The sequence below is a fragment of the Vanessa cardui genome, chromosome 3 (assembly GCF_905220365.1).
Source record: "Vanessa cardui chromosome 3, ilVanCard2.1, whole genome shotgun sequence".
NCBI lineage: Eukaryota > Metazoa > Arthropoda > Insecta > Lepidoptera > Nymphalidae > Vanessa > Vanessa cardui.
In genome coordinates, this window is record NC_061125.1 from 15,056,852 (window position 1) to 15,074,079 (window position 17,228).

The 17,228-nt window shown below is 34.3% G+C and overlaps 2 protein-coding genes across 3 annotated transcripts in view; one reads left to right on the top strand and one right to left on the bottom strand.

The window, feature by feature from the left end:
- Positions 1-325: 325 nt before the first annotated feature.
- On the top strand, positions 326-10,255 carry LOC124543548 (juvenile hormone epoxide hydrolase-like). 2 transcript variants are annotated; one of them, XM_047121781.1, is made up of 7 exons: positions 326-578; positions 3,774-3,956; positions 4,140-4,529; positions 5,387-5,544; positions 6,032-6,222; positions 7,538-7,766; positions 9,133-10,255. In XM_047121781.1, the coding sequence occupies exons 2-7, from the start codon at positions 3,774-3,776 to the stop codon at positions 9,347-9,349; spliced, it is 1,368 nt and encodes a 455-aa protein (XP_046977737.1). In that variant the 5' UTR covers positions 326-578; the 3' UTR covers positions 9,350-10,255. The 2 variants fall into 2 exon arrangements, with proteins under 2 accessions (XP_046977737.1, XP_046977736.1); XM_047121780.1 differs by lacking the exon at positions 326-578 and adding an exon at positions 2,574-3,254.
- A 6,208-nt stretch (positions 10,256-16,463) lies between these two features.
- LOC124543659 (endoribonuclease Dicer) overlaps positions 16,464-17,228 on the bottom strand; it is a 66,783-nt gene continuing 66,018 nt past the window's right edge. Inside the window, exon 33 of the mRNA XM_047121918.1 lies at positions 16,464-16,643. Coding sequence (XP_046977874.1) covers positions 16,487-16,643 — 157 coding nt within the window. The 3' untranslated portion in view covers positions 16,464-16,486. The remainder of the gene's footprint in view (positions 16,644-17,228) is intronic.

Consider the following 17,228-nt stretch of genomic DNA (forward strand, 5'->3'; position numbering starts at 1 on the left):
GACTTTAGAACCATATATTTCTTTCATATTTTATCTACATTAAAATCGGCAACTCATCATTTATCATAGCGATAAAAAAATATTCAAAATGATGACTTACAGATAGTTTTTATAGATACAAAGATCATAAAAACTAAAAGGTTAAAAATGCAACATTCCCTCTTTGAATTGCAAAGATTTACAATGATGACTATCTTGTTCATTTTATTTGACTAAATAATGTAACACCTAGGTTGTTTATACGAATATAATAGGTACGCTTCTAGCATGATGTTCGATATCAGTCAAGGCCGCGGCCGAATTGTAATGTATAATCAGTTTAATTTTTGTACAGTAGTAGATAGGCCGTAGACGCCGCTAGTTCAGTACTGATGTCAACACGTTCTGTCTCTGATCGCTTTGGATTTGCAATTTCGGCTTCGAACGCCGGCGCTTGCATACGTGCGGTACTGAAGTGCGATGTTTAAGTTATTTTAAATTTAAAGTGAGAACGTTTTTATATCGTATGTGAATAGTTTTTTTTAGGAATAATAAATTATTACCACGTTCTGTTTATACGATATATTTAAAAAAAAAAGGTAAAGTGTTCTGTTTTTGTTTTTGATTTAAATATTCAGTGAATTATTGTTGAGCGTTTTGAGTGAAAGTTTTTGCGGCCTACTTTCGTTGTCGGATTAACGGTTATTTTTTTTATAGCTTTTATTGTGAAGTACCGCCATAAAAACTAATTGAAACCGGTCTAATGAAATATTTGCAATGTAGATCGATATTCCCACGTTTTAGCAATCGTCTATGAATAATTTCAAAACAAATAATGAATAACTAAAATTGCTTTAATCGAAAAATATATTTTTGCATACTACCTTCTCAAATGATAAAAAGCTAACATTCCAAATTTAAAATTGAATTTATTAGAATATCACTCCCGATGATCATCAATTCCGATGTCACAATTTCGAAGCATAGTAAATATTAAATTATAAATTAATGTAAAACCTTCGTTTGTTTACAATCGCTAGTGGAACTCTAGTCTTGTCAGACGATTGTGTTAACTCACGTGTCTCATCCGCGTTTCTTATGTACATATAATTACTGCTAAGCATTTTTTTTAGTTATGACGTTTTAGTACGTTATTGTAGTAAAATTATTGGAAAAACCTATAATAGATACATAAAAACATAAACTGACAAATTTGAATACGTCATAATTTGTTATTTTAATATTATATAATCGGAGGGTATATTTATTTGGAAATGTAACTAAAATTAAGAAAAATAAACAGGATAGGATACCTAGTCAGTTAAGAACTATTTGTATCAATAATAATAACAGAAATTCCAGTAGAATACGTGATTCATAACTAAATATTACGGGTTCAAATCGGGACAATCACTGCATTAAACTTTGTTTCTGATTCATCTCAACTCACGACCAATGAAACACTGAGATTATCTGCATGATATCTGATGTAAATCTGCCACAAATATATATGCAAATGCGCAAGACGAATTAGCATTAAGGCTTCCGAATTCATAGTGAATTTTGCTAGGAAATTAATGTTAATAATATTAAATATATGATTTATTTTATAATATATATATCGTAAAATCATCGCCACATTGATAGTAGCTACACGTGTGCAATTTTAATTAAATTAATATATCGACAATCAATCATTATTGTTTTCAAATAAAGCCGACTCAGGCTATGCTTATGACTTGGGTCATACAAGTATGTGGGGCCCTTTTACTACATTTAAATGTCTAGCAATATATTATTAATTATAAAAATCGTTTACCTTGTAGAAATCATTTGCATAGCCTTAAGTTTCAAATAAATAGAAGTAATTTTTTTGTAGTGATTTTTTAGCAATATGTTCGGGTCTACTCACAATCTTATGGCCATAACATGTCAATTTCTATCGTAAAGAACACGTTTATAGCAATTAACTTTTAAATTTGAGTATCGTCACTAGCCTTTTGATAAAGTTAATTATGTCTTACGAATATGACAATGTCGAAAATATCCGTAGCAAATAACGTGTGAGAGAAATTGTCGGTTCCGGGGCCCCCTCAGGATGGGGGCCCTAGTACATGCCCCGTCTACTATGATAAAGACGGTAATGCAAATAGTGTGTCTGCCTCCTAAGACTGATTGACTAGGGATTGCTTAAGAGAAGATATTAATTTAGAAAGATTACAATAACTAGACCGTAACAGAATGTGGTCGGGCAGGGCTGCATACGACGAGACAACCTTCGTCGCCTTTGCACCCTACCAAATGGGATCATTGATAGGAGAAGTTATATATATCTCTCATGAAATTCGAATTTCGAATGTAGACATTGTACAAGTTTTTTTTTTTTAATTTTATTTAGGTTTACCAACAGTTGTTTACACTGAATATAACACATAAAACATTTAAAATATATACATAGAATAGCGTAACAACTAATCATAGGTAAACACCGCTTGTAACAACACATAAAAAGTAAAAAGTAGCTACAGCAAATACTACACAAAATATAGATGAACTAAAACTTAATTACAAAAATAGACATGAAGAAGAAAAAAAAAATGTTTAACAAAAATATGTATACATAAAAGTGTCTTATAAAAGTAGTTATTTTATTTATCAATGTAAGATAAGCCAGTACAAGTTGCTTTCAACTTAGTGAGGGATTCATAATGTAGATCGATTTGATCACTGCAAGCATTTATCACTTTACATAATCTAGAACAGGGAGAGTTGGCACCTAACACAGTCTTTCTAAGAGGTGGACAGAGTGGTGTGATCAAGCTGCAAGGGAGGGAGCCTAGAGGCTACACGCAGCTTGAATAGGCCAAGAAGCTGGGTACAGTCAATTTTGTGGCAAAAAATTTTACCCGCAAACATTACATCCAGTATATGCCTACGATTGGCTAGGGACTTCATGTTGAAGTGTTTAAGGCGACATTTATATGAGCGTATTTTTTTAGCTATGCCATTATGAAACGCAAGGTGCCATACAAATCGTTTTTGAATACGCTCAAGTCGCAGTAAAAATAACTTTTGTATTCATATTGAAAGTTAGACGATATAGAGGGATATTTTACGGATACTTTTTGGAAGAAGTTCTTTTACACGGTTTTACTATAGAGGAAAGCGTTATGCCGCTTCCAGAACACGGTTCCCTCTTTTCTCTTTTTATGAAGTACTGTTCAATGGATTTTTTTGTTAAGGTTTTACTCCACATGGGATTTTTACTTAACAATGTAGGTATTGTCATTTGTTGTTATATGTTATTTAATACATAATTCATTTTTGAAAGCAAATGTATTCATACCGCATGGCCAACACCTGTTGTTTTTTTTATTTGTTAAGTTGAAGATATATCTTTATCAAGCCATTTCAAATTGAAGTACTTATGATATGTTACCTAAATGATATATGAGACTAAAATTTTTCATTTATCGCATAACTTTCACTGTTGTTTATCTTTATCATTTGATAAGTAAAATTATGTTTAATTTTATTTTCAATGATTGTGATTAATTTGAACATGCAAAATACTTAAAGTAATATTTATATGCTGCTCATTCAACTTACTTTTTAAGATAATAGTAATATAGAGTATTCTATTCATCCTATTATCATCTGAAAATCACAACCGATGCAGATATATTAATATTGTATGGCCATTTTTACACGGTTTCCTAAAAATATAATTAAAAAATATGAGCTGATGTCTCGGTATATACCGGTTTCGGATTCTGATGAAAAAACCATTTCAGATGCTCAAACCATTCACAATAATCGCGGTAGCTGCTGTAGGCATCGGAGTCGGAACGAATTACTACCTCCAAAGGGTTCCTGACATGCCCAAACTTGATTTAAACCGATGGTGGGGAGACGGCAACAGACCAAATCAAGAAGATGAATCAATACGACCGTTCAAAATTACATTTAATGACACGGTATGAATGAGTACTTATAAATGAAATATTTTATACCTTTTAGATTTTTTAAATGTACATTTAAAAGCATAATTATCCATAGATAATACACAACTTAATAATAAAACCTCATTGCAGGTAATGATAAAAATATAAATCCTCCTTTACATAAGTACGTAAATATTTATTTAATATCTCTTGCAGATGATCGATGATTTAAAGATGAGATTACGAAACAGGCGACCTTACACCCGGCCTCTGGAGGGCATGCAGTCTGAATATGGAATGAACACGATATATTTGGAAAAACTTTTGAAGTATTGGCAGGACGAGTACGATTTCAAGGGGAGGGCTGATCTGCTGAATAGATATCCTCATTACAAGACGAGGGTGCAAGGTCTCGACATACATTACATGAGAGTGAAGCCTGAAGCGAAGGGCAAGCAGGTCCTACCGATACTGCTCATGCACGGCTGGCCGAGTTCGTCTAAGGAGTTCGATAAAATTATTCCGATGCTCACAACGCCTAGAGATGAATACGACTTTGTTTTCGAAGTAGTGGCTGTCGACCTACCTGGTTTCGGCTTTTCTGAGGTAACTAAAACAATTCGATCTTACGAGTATAGTGAAAGTGCCTTTTATCAAATAGATAATAGCATAGAAAAGCATAGCATAATAGCATAGCATAGCATTAAGCCAAATTCTTTTACAACCTTTTCAAGATTATTCAAATAACACAATGATATACAGAATAGTTTATAAAAAAGCCGATTCTTTTTTGTTTATATTGTTTTTTAATTGAAAAGTATACATAGATCCTCATTGATCCCGTGTGTCTGGGCAGGTATTTACGAAAAGTTAGTGCGAGCAAAACACGCAAAAGTAATGGTCATATACTTATGATATATCATATACTTATAAGTGAATGAGTCAATAGAACAATTTTACACGTGCCATTTTTTTGGTCTCGCCCGCTCCTATTACCATTCTGTTTGTAAAATTGAATGCGTATTTCAAATAAAAAAGGATCTTATATTGTCTTAATATAATACGAAGGTACTTATTTTTTTACAGTCTGCATGATTTGTGACTAGAATCTTTTGAGCACATCACTTACTTGTAGACTTCCAGGCAGGATAAATTACATATATATAAAATTGTAATAAACTAATATGATTGTATTTTTAAATGTTGAAAAATAGCAACTACTCAATTTCTTGCCGGTTCTTCTCTGTACAATCTACTTTCCGAACAGGTAGCTTCATTTAAAAAAAAAATTAAATGACGATTCAAAAGTGTTTGTAGAAGTCTAATTGATAATAGAACATTTTGATTTTGATTGAAGATAAAAATCTTAAGATAACTCTTAAGTATTATCTACATTTTTCAAAATCATAAAGGATTAAATGCGTTCCTTTCCATGATAAATTATCAAAACCTTAATTTTTCAGGGCACAAATAAACCCGGTCTGAACCCGGTCCAAATCGGTATAATAATGAGGAATCTAATGAGAAGACTTGGTTTTAACAAATTCTACATCCAAGCCGGCGATTGGGGTTCGCAAACGGCCACACATATGTGTACGATGTTTCCTGATGAAATACTCGGGTCGGTAACTGATGCATCATTATAACTATTGAACTTGTTTTTTTTTTTTTATAATTAGTACGTATTATACTAGTCACTGTACGGACTATACAAAGCAATCTGTAGGGCTATTCTGTAACAAGAAACTCGAATCTCACTGCAGGAAACGATAGTAAAATCTCAATATCGTCAGTGAGATACGAAGTGAATTTTTACAGAATCGCACCGCTGTCCTGGCAAATATTTATACTTTTATTATTATTTTTTTATTTTTACTTAATGTTATAACATTAAGTAATAATGCATTGTTTTAAAATAATGAAAATGATCACTGCAGCACAATAATGATTACGTTTAATGAATGAATGACATTCAATTTATTCAGGAAGTATAAATATCAATACACGTGGTGTTTCTAATGGAATTGTTAATAGCTGGATATAATTAGTTATAGTTAGTTATATGTTTTTATTGCGAACGCATCTCAGTTACTTGGTACTTGTTGCAGATTCCACACAAACATGCCGTTATCGTCTCGACCAATAAGTAATGTGAAATATCTCGTCGGGTCATTGTTCTCTAGTTTCATTGTCGAGAGCAAACACAAACACCGCATGTATCCCCTTAAAGATTTGATGAGGTACCTCGTCAGAGAGAGCGGCTATTTCCATTTGCAGGCGACGAAACCTGATACAATAGGTGAGTGAGCGATGTTATCAATAATGCTTGATCATGATACATGACAGAATATAAAGAAATCAAACAACAGAGGGTTAGATTCTAAGGATATCAGGAACCCTGAAATTGTTACTCCGTTGTTGATAACTGGCATGCCATGCTTCGCTATGCCATCCCCAAATGCATCATCAACCACAAGAAAAAAAATATTAACACTTTTATTGAAATATATTTTTGAACTTGCATTTTAGAGTTATTTTGAAAAGGCTAAAAAAAATGATAACTCAAAAATAGTCGACTTTTGCATTTAAGGGTTAAAATTATCGAAGATTACCCCATTACCTTCTAATCGGATTACGTCGCATTACCAATACCCCCGTTATTAATAAGCTAGTGACTAGACCAACAATTGTTTTTTTGAAATTATACTAATAATAATGCATAACATGTCATATATATGCTGTTTGCTGGTAAATTAACTCATAGCAGAGTGCCGCCTACTAATAAGAACATCAAATAAAACCATTAAATAAAATTCGAATGTTTGAAACATTAAATATTAATATTTGTTTTTAGTCATTATTAATGTAATCTAATATTAAACAAATGAAAGTTAAACTTTACACGAGTTCGTCTTGTATCGTACTTAGTTGCAAATAAGAAAAGGTTTTATAAAGTCAAAGCACTTGATTGAAACGGTGTCTAAACGAGGAATGATAAGATAAATATGTTGATAATATTTATAATCAACGTAATTACTTTACGACGTGATCGTAACTAATTCATATTAAGATTTACAATATTACTAGTAGTTCCTTGCGGGTTCGCTCGCGTTTTTTGGGTGTTAGTTGTCATGTGTTAGGCAAAAATAGTAATCTATGCCCTTTCTTGAAGTTCAATTTAGCTTCATACAAAATTTCAACAAATTCGTGAAATAGCAACAGATAGAAAGTTACTATTAAAATTATAATATTAATATAGATTTCAACTGGGAACTGTTAGTATACCAACATCCGCGGTCATGATTTCCACACTAGTTAACTTTTTTTTTGTATATAATTAAGACTAAGTGTTCATGTAAACAAATATATTTATTAATACAAAATGATTTACACATTCACTTAATTTACAAAGCACGGTAACATGATTAACAATTCAACAACAAACAGTAAAATAAAAATATTGTCGTGTTGGGTTTAACTTAATTGAAGAAGGGAAATGTAAAAACTCAAATTTGGAAGCCGGAGGGTTTACTATTGTGTCTATGGACGAAGGTAGCATCCTTATCAGCTTACATAAAATGAATAAAAATATACATCGACATCTTTTTTTATAGGCGCCGCAATAGCAGACACACCAGCTGGGATGGCAGCGTATATTTTCGAGAAGATCGGTATTTGCACAAATCGAAAACAATTACATACACAACACGGCGGATTAGAGAACATAGACTTAAACGATTTGTTAGACACGGCCACAATATTGTGGGCGAATGAGCGAATTACTACCTCTGTGAGATTGTATGCGGAGGCGTTCGCGTGGCCCGAAGTACTCATCATACAGGAGTAAGTATATAAAATATTGGACAACATCACATACATTACTCTGATCCCACTATAAGTAGCTAAAACACTTGTGTTATGGATATTCAGAAGTAACGACCACCAAACACCCAGACCCGAAACATAGAAAACTAATGAGCTTTTTCTACATCGACTCGGCCGGGATCGAACCCGGGACCTCGGACTGGCGTACCCCTGAAAACCGATGTACACACTACTCGATCACGGAGGTCGTCAGAAGTACATTTCGTTAATCGTTATTGATATTATTAAATCCATTTTTATCATCATTTAGGTATATTTTGTGGAGATATTAGATTTTTTTTTCTTAAAGATATATTTATATCTTTTTATAAGTTCCATTTTTAAAGACGTTTAATAGTTTAAACAAGAACAGAAAATAGACTATTTTGTGAATTGAAAAAAAAAACGTTGCATATTTTATCTGTGGTGGCGTGGTGTGGAGTTTTATTCCGAAATATCTATTAGCAAGCTATATCTTATCTAAATGACTTTGCTCATAACCAAAATAGATATTGGACTTAGTACCTACTAGCAAATTATCCTTAACGTTAATAAATTAAATAGATATTGTTCTCGTGTCGGCTTTATTATTTATACGTATAATAAAACTGTAATTGAACCACGCAAGCTGTAATTGCTAAAAGCCGCTATTATCGATACACGGGCTCAATAATGAATATGATTTTTTTCCATCTGCTAGTATATCTGTTATCACATCTTGTCACCACTTGAGTAAATTTGATCAAATGTTGGTTATTGATTTACTGCGGCCAAAACTTAAAAGTAAAGTAAAGTAATAGCCTGTACATTTCCCACTGGTGATAAGATAAGGCCTCCTCTTCCATTAAGGAGAGGGTTTGCAACATAATATTCCAATGCTAAAACTTGTTGGAGAAAAATTTACCTACACAAAAACTATAAATGTGCTAATTTGGTCCTTTTTTTATACTTCCGTTGATATTATATTTTTTCGTCACTATTTTTAATTTAAGAATATTTTATTAAGAACATATTCTTATTCTATGAAAAATTAATTTAACGCCGGCGAATTCGCGGACATAACTAGTTATAAATAAATTCTTACGTAACAACTTTAACAACGTCGAGAACGGTATAGATAAAAAATTGAATCAAAATATTGTTTTGAAAACATTTTTCTTACTAACGTCAAAAAAATAAGACCACCTTGGTAGTCTTTATTGTTTAAAAGTTTAAATTGTATTATTTGTATGGAACCGATTCCATTCGGGCCGATTAAATTCAGAGAAAAAGATATTGGAATCGATTACATTTGTTTTAGAAATTGATATATTTTATGTATATATAAATACAATTTTCTTTCCAGCATCCCAACAAAAGTGCCGACGGCTGCAATAAATTTCCTACACGAAGTCGTTTATCAACCAGACTGGATACTCAGGGATAAATTTACTAATTTAGTACATTCCACTACTCTAGATTTCGGCGGACACTTCGCAGCGATGCAAACACCCAAAGAACTTGTTGATGATATCTTCAAGTCTACTGTTGAATTCCTTAAATTCCACGCGCGAAACAAATAATTCTTACATTATAACGTTTCGAAAACAGGCTGATATCTATAAGCTGTAATTTGAATTGAATATTTAATTTGCTCAATATCTTAAATAATAAAAAAAAATCGTTTAATTTTATTATTATTGTATAATACCACCGAATTAGTTTAAATTCGGAATATAGATGTTAGCCTAAGTCACTTGGTTTAGCTCTAAGTTCGGTTTATTAGGTTAGAACTTAGAAGTAAATTAATTCAGAGCGTGGAACAGTATTGATAATTGTATGATAATGACTGTGAAACAATTTTGTGGACTGATCTCTATGTATAATCTTGTCTTTGGATAATTAGGTATAAGGGACCATCGGCCTTGATTTTAAACGCATAGTAACTACACATTTCAGCTAAATATTTATGAACAAGAAACAAGTACGAATTATAATTACCTACGCTTTCAACTGTTTCTTGTTTATGAATATTTTGCAGACGTGAATCTACACTGAGAACAAAGTAATGAATGTAATTAAACTGTGTGTAAATCAACTCAAAACAAACAAATTATTATACATATTTATTTTGTAAACAAATTATTGACGTAACAACTTTTTTTTTTTAATTTAATTCATGGTTACATTGTCAAAGGAAAAAATCGGACGGCTTTACATTATTATCATTGATAGTTTAATTTGTGTAAAATAAAAGAATGTATTAAACTACATGGCCGCTTTAAAGACTAGATAATAATTGTAATTAAGGTATTTATGCCTTTTTGGTTTCGTCCTAATCTGGCTCATATAGTTGGATATAAAAAAATATGAGTCAAAGTGTAAAACGATTTAGAAATACCATATCCATTCAATAAGTGTATATGTGTCACAAGTATTACATTGTTGTCAATGTGATAAAAAAAATCATTAAAATTATGCCAAATTAATACCTTGTATTTCTTATACATTTTCTCTTCCACTGGATTATATGTATATTATTAGTTAGACTCGTGAATTTTAAACGGAAGTAATATGTTCGAATTCGGACTAACGCCTTTTACAAAAAAATAATCACCTGCATAATTTTGTTTATAATTGTTAATCAGCATTATTTGTGTTTATAATTATATCGTGTTCGGCGCTGAAGGAAAACATAGTGAGTAAGCCTGCATGTGTCGGATAGAGTTATGCCACGTGTATCGTATCGTGTGTCGGTATATCCGTCAACCTGTTATGGATCAAAGTTGTGTTATGATCTCTAACCTTCTCCATAAGCGGAGATGAGGCTTTCAACCCAAATATTTAGGAAAACATGCGCAAGTGTAATGGCAGCTACAGATTTTTCGGGTCATATTCTATTCTTTTTATTCAATGATATTCTAATAAACAGATATGTTATATCCATACGAAACAACAGAAAAGTGTGCCGCGCCGGGCGCCGTTTATTTTAATTTATTTTTACATTTCGTTAAAAGTAAAAAAGATAGCTTGATAAAAACAATAAGTAAAAGGGATAACTAGATGTTTTAATAACGCAAAACGTATTATTACGTAATTATGATGTATTATAACGTATTACTACGTAAAACGACTAAAGGCAAACGTCCCAATTAGGACGCTTTCTAGTCTTGCGCGTCAATAACATATCTGTTTACTATAATATCATTGATTTTATTCCATTGATTTTATTTGAGACAAGGTTAGATAAAGGTTTTTAATAGGGTTGCCAATGCCTATTCACCTTAGACCCCAAAAATCTTAGCAAAGTTCCCCAAATTGGTTCCAATTGGTTCCCCACACAAAAATAAAGGAAAAAAATCATGTTATTGTATGTTTTTTTTTTTTAATTCATAAAAATAAAATCTAATTTTCGAAGGTAAATTTCGTCAAATCAGACTTGTCATGGTTACTGACGACCTTTTTTCATTTCCTAAAAATAAAATCTACTTTTCGAAGGTAATTTTCGTCAAATCAGACTAGTCACGCTTACAGTCTATATATAGTGTGTTTACTAACTAATCGACTACAATTTAAATTTTCGTACTAACTAAAAAACGGATAAACAGTCAAATGACATGTACATATATACCTACATTTTTTATGACTCCTATGATTTTCCTCTCGAACCACGTCTGTGTGCGGACTTTTAATTTTAATGATCAAATATTGTTGTCTTGTGAATGTATTTTCTCACGTTTTTATTAAAATTCAATACACTATAAGATAATAAGACACACATATAAAAGGAAGTTAGTTGCCTTAGTGGCGTTTAAGGCCGATTTTATATAATTTGAACGAAATCTATTTTTAGCTATACTTGCTACCATGATCTCAGAAATTGTTTTTATATAAGTTTGTTTTTATATTTATTCTCATGCTACTAGTTAAAAGTACATAATATAAGTATTTAGAAGTATGTTATATTAAAATAGAACAGAATAAATCTTTATTTGGATACACAATGAGACTGCATTTTAATATATTTTTAATAAGGTCGACACCGTAGCGCCATCTTGAGAAAAGAATAAGTCGACTCAATAAAGACTAAATGGTAAGTAGGCGATAGATGTCACTAGTTTGCGTACATAATTTTCAGTACAAATATTTAGTACGACACAAGATGTGAATTGAGATGGCCCAGTGGTTAGAACGCGTGCATCTTAATCGATGATTGCGGGTTCAAACCCAGGCAAGCACCGCTGATTCATGTGCTTAATTTGTCTTTATAATTCATCTCGTGTTCAGCGGTGAAGGAAAACATCGTGAGGAAACCTGCATGTGACAAATTTCATAGAAATTCTGCCACATGTGTATTCCACCAACCCTCATTGGAACAGCGTGGTGGAATATGTTCCAAACCTTCTCCTCAAAGGGAGAGGAGGCCTTTAGCCCAGCAGTGGGAATTTACAGGCTGTTGTTGTTTGTTTGTTTGTTAAATTGGATGTAGCATCAGAAAATGCAATGGAATGAAAATAAAAACGATTACTGCCGATTTACACAACCAATAGAAATAGCTTCCTATCGCGTTATTGGACGCTAGTCGTCGCTATAAATTCACGCGTCAAAGAAAGTGCATGTAAAATTGACGAATTTATTAGATCATATGATATTACAAGTTATTACGTTTGTGCAAAGATCATATTCGCGTGAGAAATAAATATTGATAATTTGGGATAGCTTACTCAATTCGGATGTGATCGGTTTTACGAATTTTACGGATGCGACATCTAAGTTGTGTCGTACTTTACTTTTTAAGTTTGACGTGGACATTCCATCGGATAGTTTTTTCCGATTTGAATGTAGTTTACATTGGTGCAAATGAAAATCGGTCTTTTTTTACGTGTAAGTTAAGTCTTCATTATATTCAAAAATGAAATTAACAACCTCATGTTTTGATATGTTTTTAAAGATACCTAGAAAAGCTTAACTTGAGTTTTTCGACCAACATTTCCAGGGCGCTAGAGCCGCCATCTTGAAAAAAGGGGTAAAATTTGTTCCCGGCAATAACTCGGCTACCCGATGAGAACATTTTTACGAGAACCTTTTTAGTAGTTTTTTTTGTGCTCTACTATTAAGTCTTAACCATTTTTGGCGTATGTATGCATCGTTATCAAGATATTGATCGAAAGGTCAAAAACATAGCACACAATTTTTGTTTTAATTTTTCATTTTGGTCAGAATTATCGAAAAACATTTAAGATGCACATGTAGAGCATATTCAGACCTACAATTTCCAGGTCTTATAACGGAATGTATCATTTACAGATTGTACATGTACGTTGGGCGTAAATATATATTAAAATTATCTTTTACACTGTATTTGTATCTACTGGGTGGGAACATTACTTGCAAAGGGGAGTATTGTTGTATTGCAGTTTGAAATAGTGAGCCAGTGTCACTACAGGCATAGGGGACAAATCTTAGTTCCCAAGGTTGGCAGCGCATTGACGATGTTAGAAATGGTCTTTTCTGACGTCTATGGGCAGTGACCACTCAGCTTCAGTTGACTCATGTGTCGGTATACCTACCTATTACATAAAAAAGAATTCACTTTAGAAGATTGTTGTATTGTCATCGTTTCTTAAGTTTGAAAAACAGGTCTATGTTTCACAGGTAACTTTTATTATTTAGAGAATTATTACTCATGACACATACATAGATAAACAAAAACTTATTATCTGTTAATTTCTCTGCACCTCCTTTTTCTTTTATTAGTAAATGGCACCCGTGAAAAGACGGTTCGGGTCGATAGTCTTAAAATAAAATGAACTTACCCAGTAATAAAATATGTATTTTATTAGAAAATTCAAGGGTGTAGCCACACCTGACGATAAGTCATCTCCAAATTCATCAAATCATCTACGATGAAAAGTAAGTGAAATAAAAATCAGTAGTATACTTTAATAAGTCTTATTTGTATTAGAATAGAAAAATATGTGCTACAATATGTATACAATTTATAACAAAATTCAAATAATATTTCACTAATTAAACAAATTCAAATATACTCAATAGATTTAGACGTTACAAATAAATACAATATTTACTGCCTTGTGACCTGTGACGAGGAAGGATTTCGCCATATTTGAGACAAAAAGAAGGATGAAAGAGATCCGAGTTGGTCGCGTGGTTAGAACGCGTTCATCTTAACCGATGATCGCGGGTTCAACCACTGAATATTCATGTGCTTAATTTGTGTTTATAATTCATCTCGTGCTCGGCGGTGAAGGAAAACCTGCTTGTGTCGAATTTCATAGAATTTCTGTCACATGTGCATTGGAACAGCGTGGTGGAATACGTTCCAAACCTTCTCTTCAAAGGGAGAGGAGGCCTTAGCCCAGCAGTGGGAACTTATTAGGTTGTTGTTGAAGGATGAATGAAAGACTGAATGAATGAAATGAATGAATGAATGAAACTGCATTTAGCGGAGATGATAATGTTGAGAGGAATATATGGTGTTACGCGAATGGATAGAGTAAGGGATGAGTATATAAGAGGAAGTTTGAAAGTGACACCGATAGCCGAGAAGTTATGTGGAAGGCTGCTATCATGGTATGGGCATATATGAGGAGAACTGAGGAATATATTGCTGAGAAGATCTTGAGCATAGAAGTGGATATATAGGATAGGCATGACCTATGAAACAATGGATGGATTGTGCGATATATAATATGGCTGGTAAGAATGTTACTTGTGAGATGACGTCAGATAGGGAAGTATTTCCATACTTATGTAAGAAGACATGCTGATGTTAGTGATGAGACGTTTTAACTCAGAACATCGCTTTGCTTGTAACGGAAATCGATCCATATCCACATATAAATAAAGAATACAATCGTATCTACGAAATTAAACACACTAATTACCATATGTTTGTCGGCAATACGATTATGCTTCTTATTTATATCTCATTACGGATCAATATTCTATGCAAGTATTTCTTCAGCTGTGAACTACAAATGTATTTTTGATTACTCAGATTTATTTTAGTCTCGTAATAAATTTTGCAAGTACATTTCATGCTTAGTCTTATAATAGTAAAATCATTATGAAACTTATTCTAAATAAATATATCCTTCTTTTAATCAATGTCTACTTATAATACAAAAGTTTTGTCTTTAAAATAAAGTACATTTCTCAGAACCTCAGATCGACTAACAGGGGTACAGTAGCAACAGAAAACAAATGTTTTTGTGTAACTATTAGGCTCTATTTACACAATGAGAAAAGCGTTTCGTTACGGACAAAAGTGAATTAATCTTAATTGATAATGACGATCAAATCCTCCAAATCGCATCATGTAACCACAGCCTTACTTTTGTTATATAGCTGGTATTTTGCAATATCAGTGAGATCAAATAAAATTGCAAAATAGCTACTTTATTAAACGACTACAAGTAATTCACTTTGGTAGTTAGTTTTTACATTGTGAGGAAACCTGCATGTGTCTAATATCAGAGCATCAGAGCAGCGTGATGGAATATGATCGTAACCTTCCCTTCAAAGGGAGAAGAGGCCAGCAGTGGGAAATTAACAGGCTGTTACTGTTATAGTTAGTCTTTGTGCAAACATGTTTGGGCATGTCCAACCCACTCATTATATTCTGCCACCAAACAGTTATGAGAGTATAAGGTATAAGAGTAATTGAGTCAGTATAACAACAGGCACAAGGGACGTAACGACTCTGTTTTCAAGGTCAGTGGCGCATTGGTTATGTAAGAAATGAGTAGATTTCATACACTATGGGATATACTATGGACAGTGATGACCACTTTTCACAAGATTACCCACTAGCCAGGCTGCCAACTTATAAAAAAAACAACATATTCCTTGCGAACTGTTAATGATAATTAAAAAATTTTTTAACCCTTTTTTTATTTAAATTTGTCAATTGATATCTGGACTGATAAAAAAGGCCTTATTTCATAGAAACATCTCATTATAACACTTAGCCACGCACTACACACAGCTCCCGATTAACATACATTTAGTTACAGCACAACACTATTCCACTTAGCTACTGACATCCAGTTTGCACGTTCAGAAAGTTTATTCTCGAATTCATACTTATTACTACAAATCGAGATCGATGCACTCCACGAAGCATCCATGGAATGGATTCCATTAGTAAACCGACGTGATCACCCTCGATGTTCGGGAGTTACACGAGTGGGGGGGAGTAAGTATGTATAATGGGCGATGCCTAGGCGGCGACGGGGCAGCGGCTAGGCGGCTAGTCGGCGCCGCGTCTAGGCGTCGCGGCGGCTAGGCGTCTAGTCGGCGCGGCGTCTAGGCGTCGTCTAGGCGGCTAGGCGTCTAGGCGGCGCGGCGTCTAGGCGGCGTCTAGGCGTCTAGGTGTCTAGTCGGCGCGGCGTCTAGGCGGCGTCTAGGCGGCTAGGCGTCTAGGCGTCTAGTCGGCTACTCGTCTAGGCGTCTAGTCGGCACGGCGCCTAGGCGTCTAGTCGGCGCGGCGTCTAGGCGTCTAGGCGTCTAGTCGGCGCGGCGTCTAGGCGGCTAGGCGTCTAGGCGTCTAGTCGGCTACTCGTCTAGGCGTCTAGTCGGCGCGGCGCCTAGGCGTCTAGTCGGCGCGGCGTCTAGGCGGCGTCTGGGCGGCGTCTAGTCGGCGCGGCGTCTAGGCGGCGTCTAGGCGGCGTCTAGGCGGTTAGGTGGCTGGGCGTCTAGGCGGCGAGGATCTTGAGCGCGAGCTTGGCGGCGGCGCGCTTGGCGTGCGCGGTGCTGCTGCCGACGCCGTAGGCCGTGTGCTGCTTGCCCTCCTTGGAGAAGTTCACGGGCACCATCATCATGCGCGTCGACGTCGTGCTCTCCTTCGCCTTGCTGAAAACATCGCAACCCCGTGGTTATAGCGCGTGCATCTTTACCGATGATAGCGGGTTCTAACCCAGGCAAGAACCACTGAATTTCATTTGCATAGTTCATCTGGTGCTCGACGGTGAAGGAAAACATCGTGAGGAAACCTGCATTAGTCTAATTTCGATGAAATTCGACCACATGCGTATCCAGCAACTTCTATTGGAGCAGCATAGTGGAATTTGCTCTAAAGCTCCACAAAAAGAAGAGGCACCAGCCTTTTTTAAAATGATGATGATTTGTTTCTTCTTTAAACATGTATTAGCGATAGATTACATTTGTAATAGCACACAGACGCAACCGTGAACTCCAAGGTAGGACATAGCCAATTTTTTGCCTAACAGCTGCCAATCAATCTTTTAAGGGTGAGCGAAGTCGCGTTCTACAACTATAGTAGCGGCACGCTATGATGGCCGTTTTGACGTTTGCTCATGAAGTTTCGTATTTAATAAATAATTACATCAAAGGAGCAAATTGTTGTTCTTTATTGTCAATAGTGACGTGTAGTTAGTTAGTCATAAAATTTATCGAATGTGATTTCTAAACTACAAA

Coding starts and splice junctions, on each gene's coding strand:
- LOC124543548 (XM_047121780.1), top strand. CDS start 3,150: ATGCCGCTTCCAGAACACGGTTCCCTCTTTTCTCTTTTTATGAAGTAC. Junction 3,957..4,139: donor AAATTACATTTAATGACACG/GTATGAATGAGT, acceptor TATCTCTTGCAG/ATGATCGATGATTTAAAGAT. Junction 6,223..7,537: donor GACGAAACCTGATACAATAG/GTGAGTGAGCGA, acceptor CTTTTTTTATAG/GCGCCGCAATAGCAGACACA.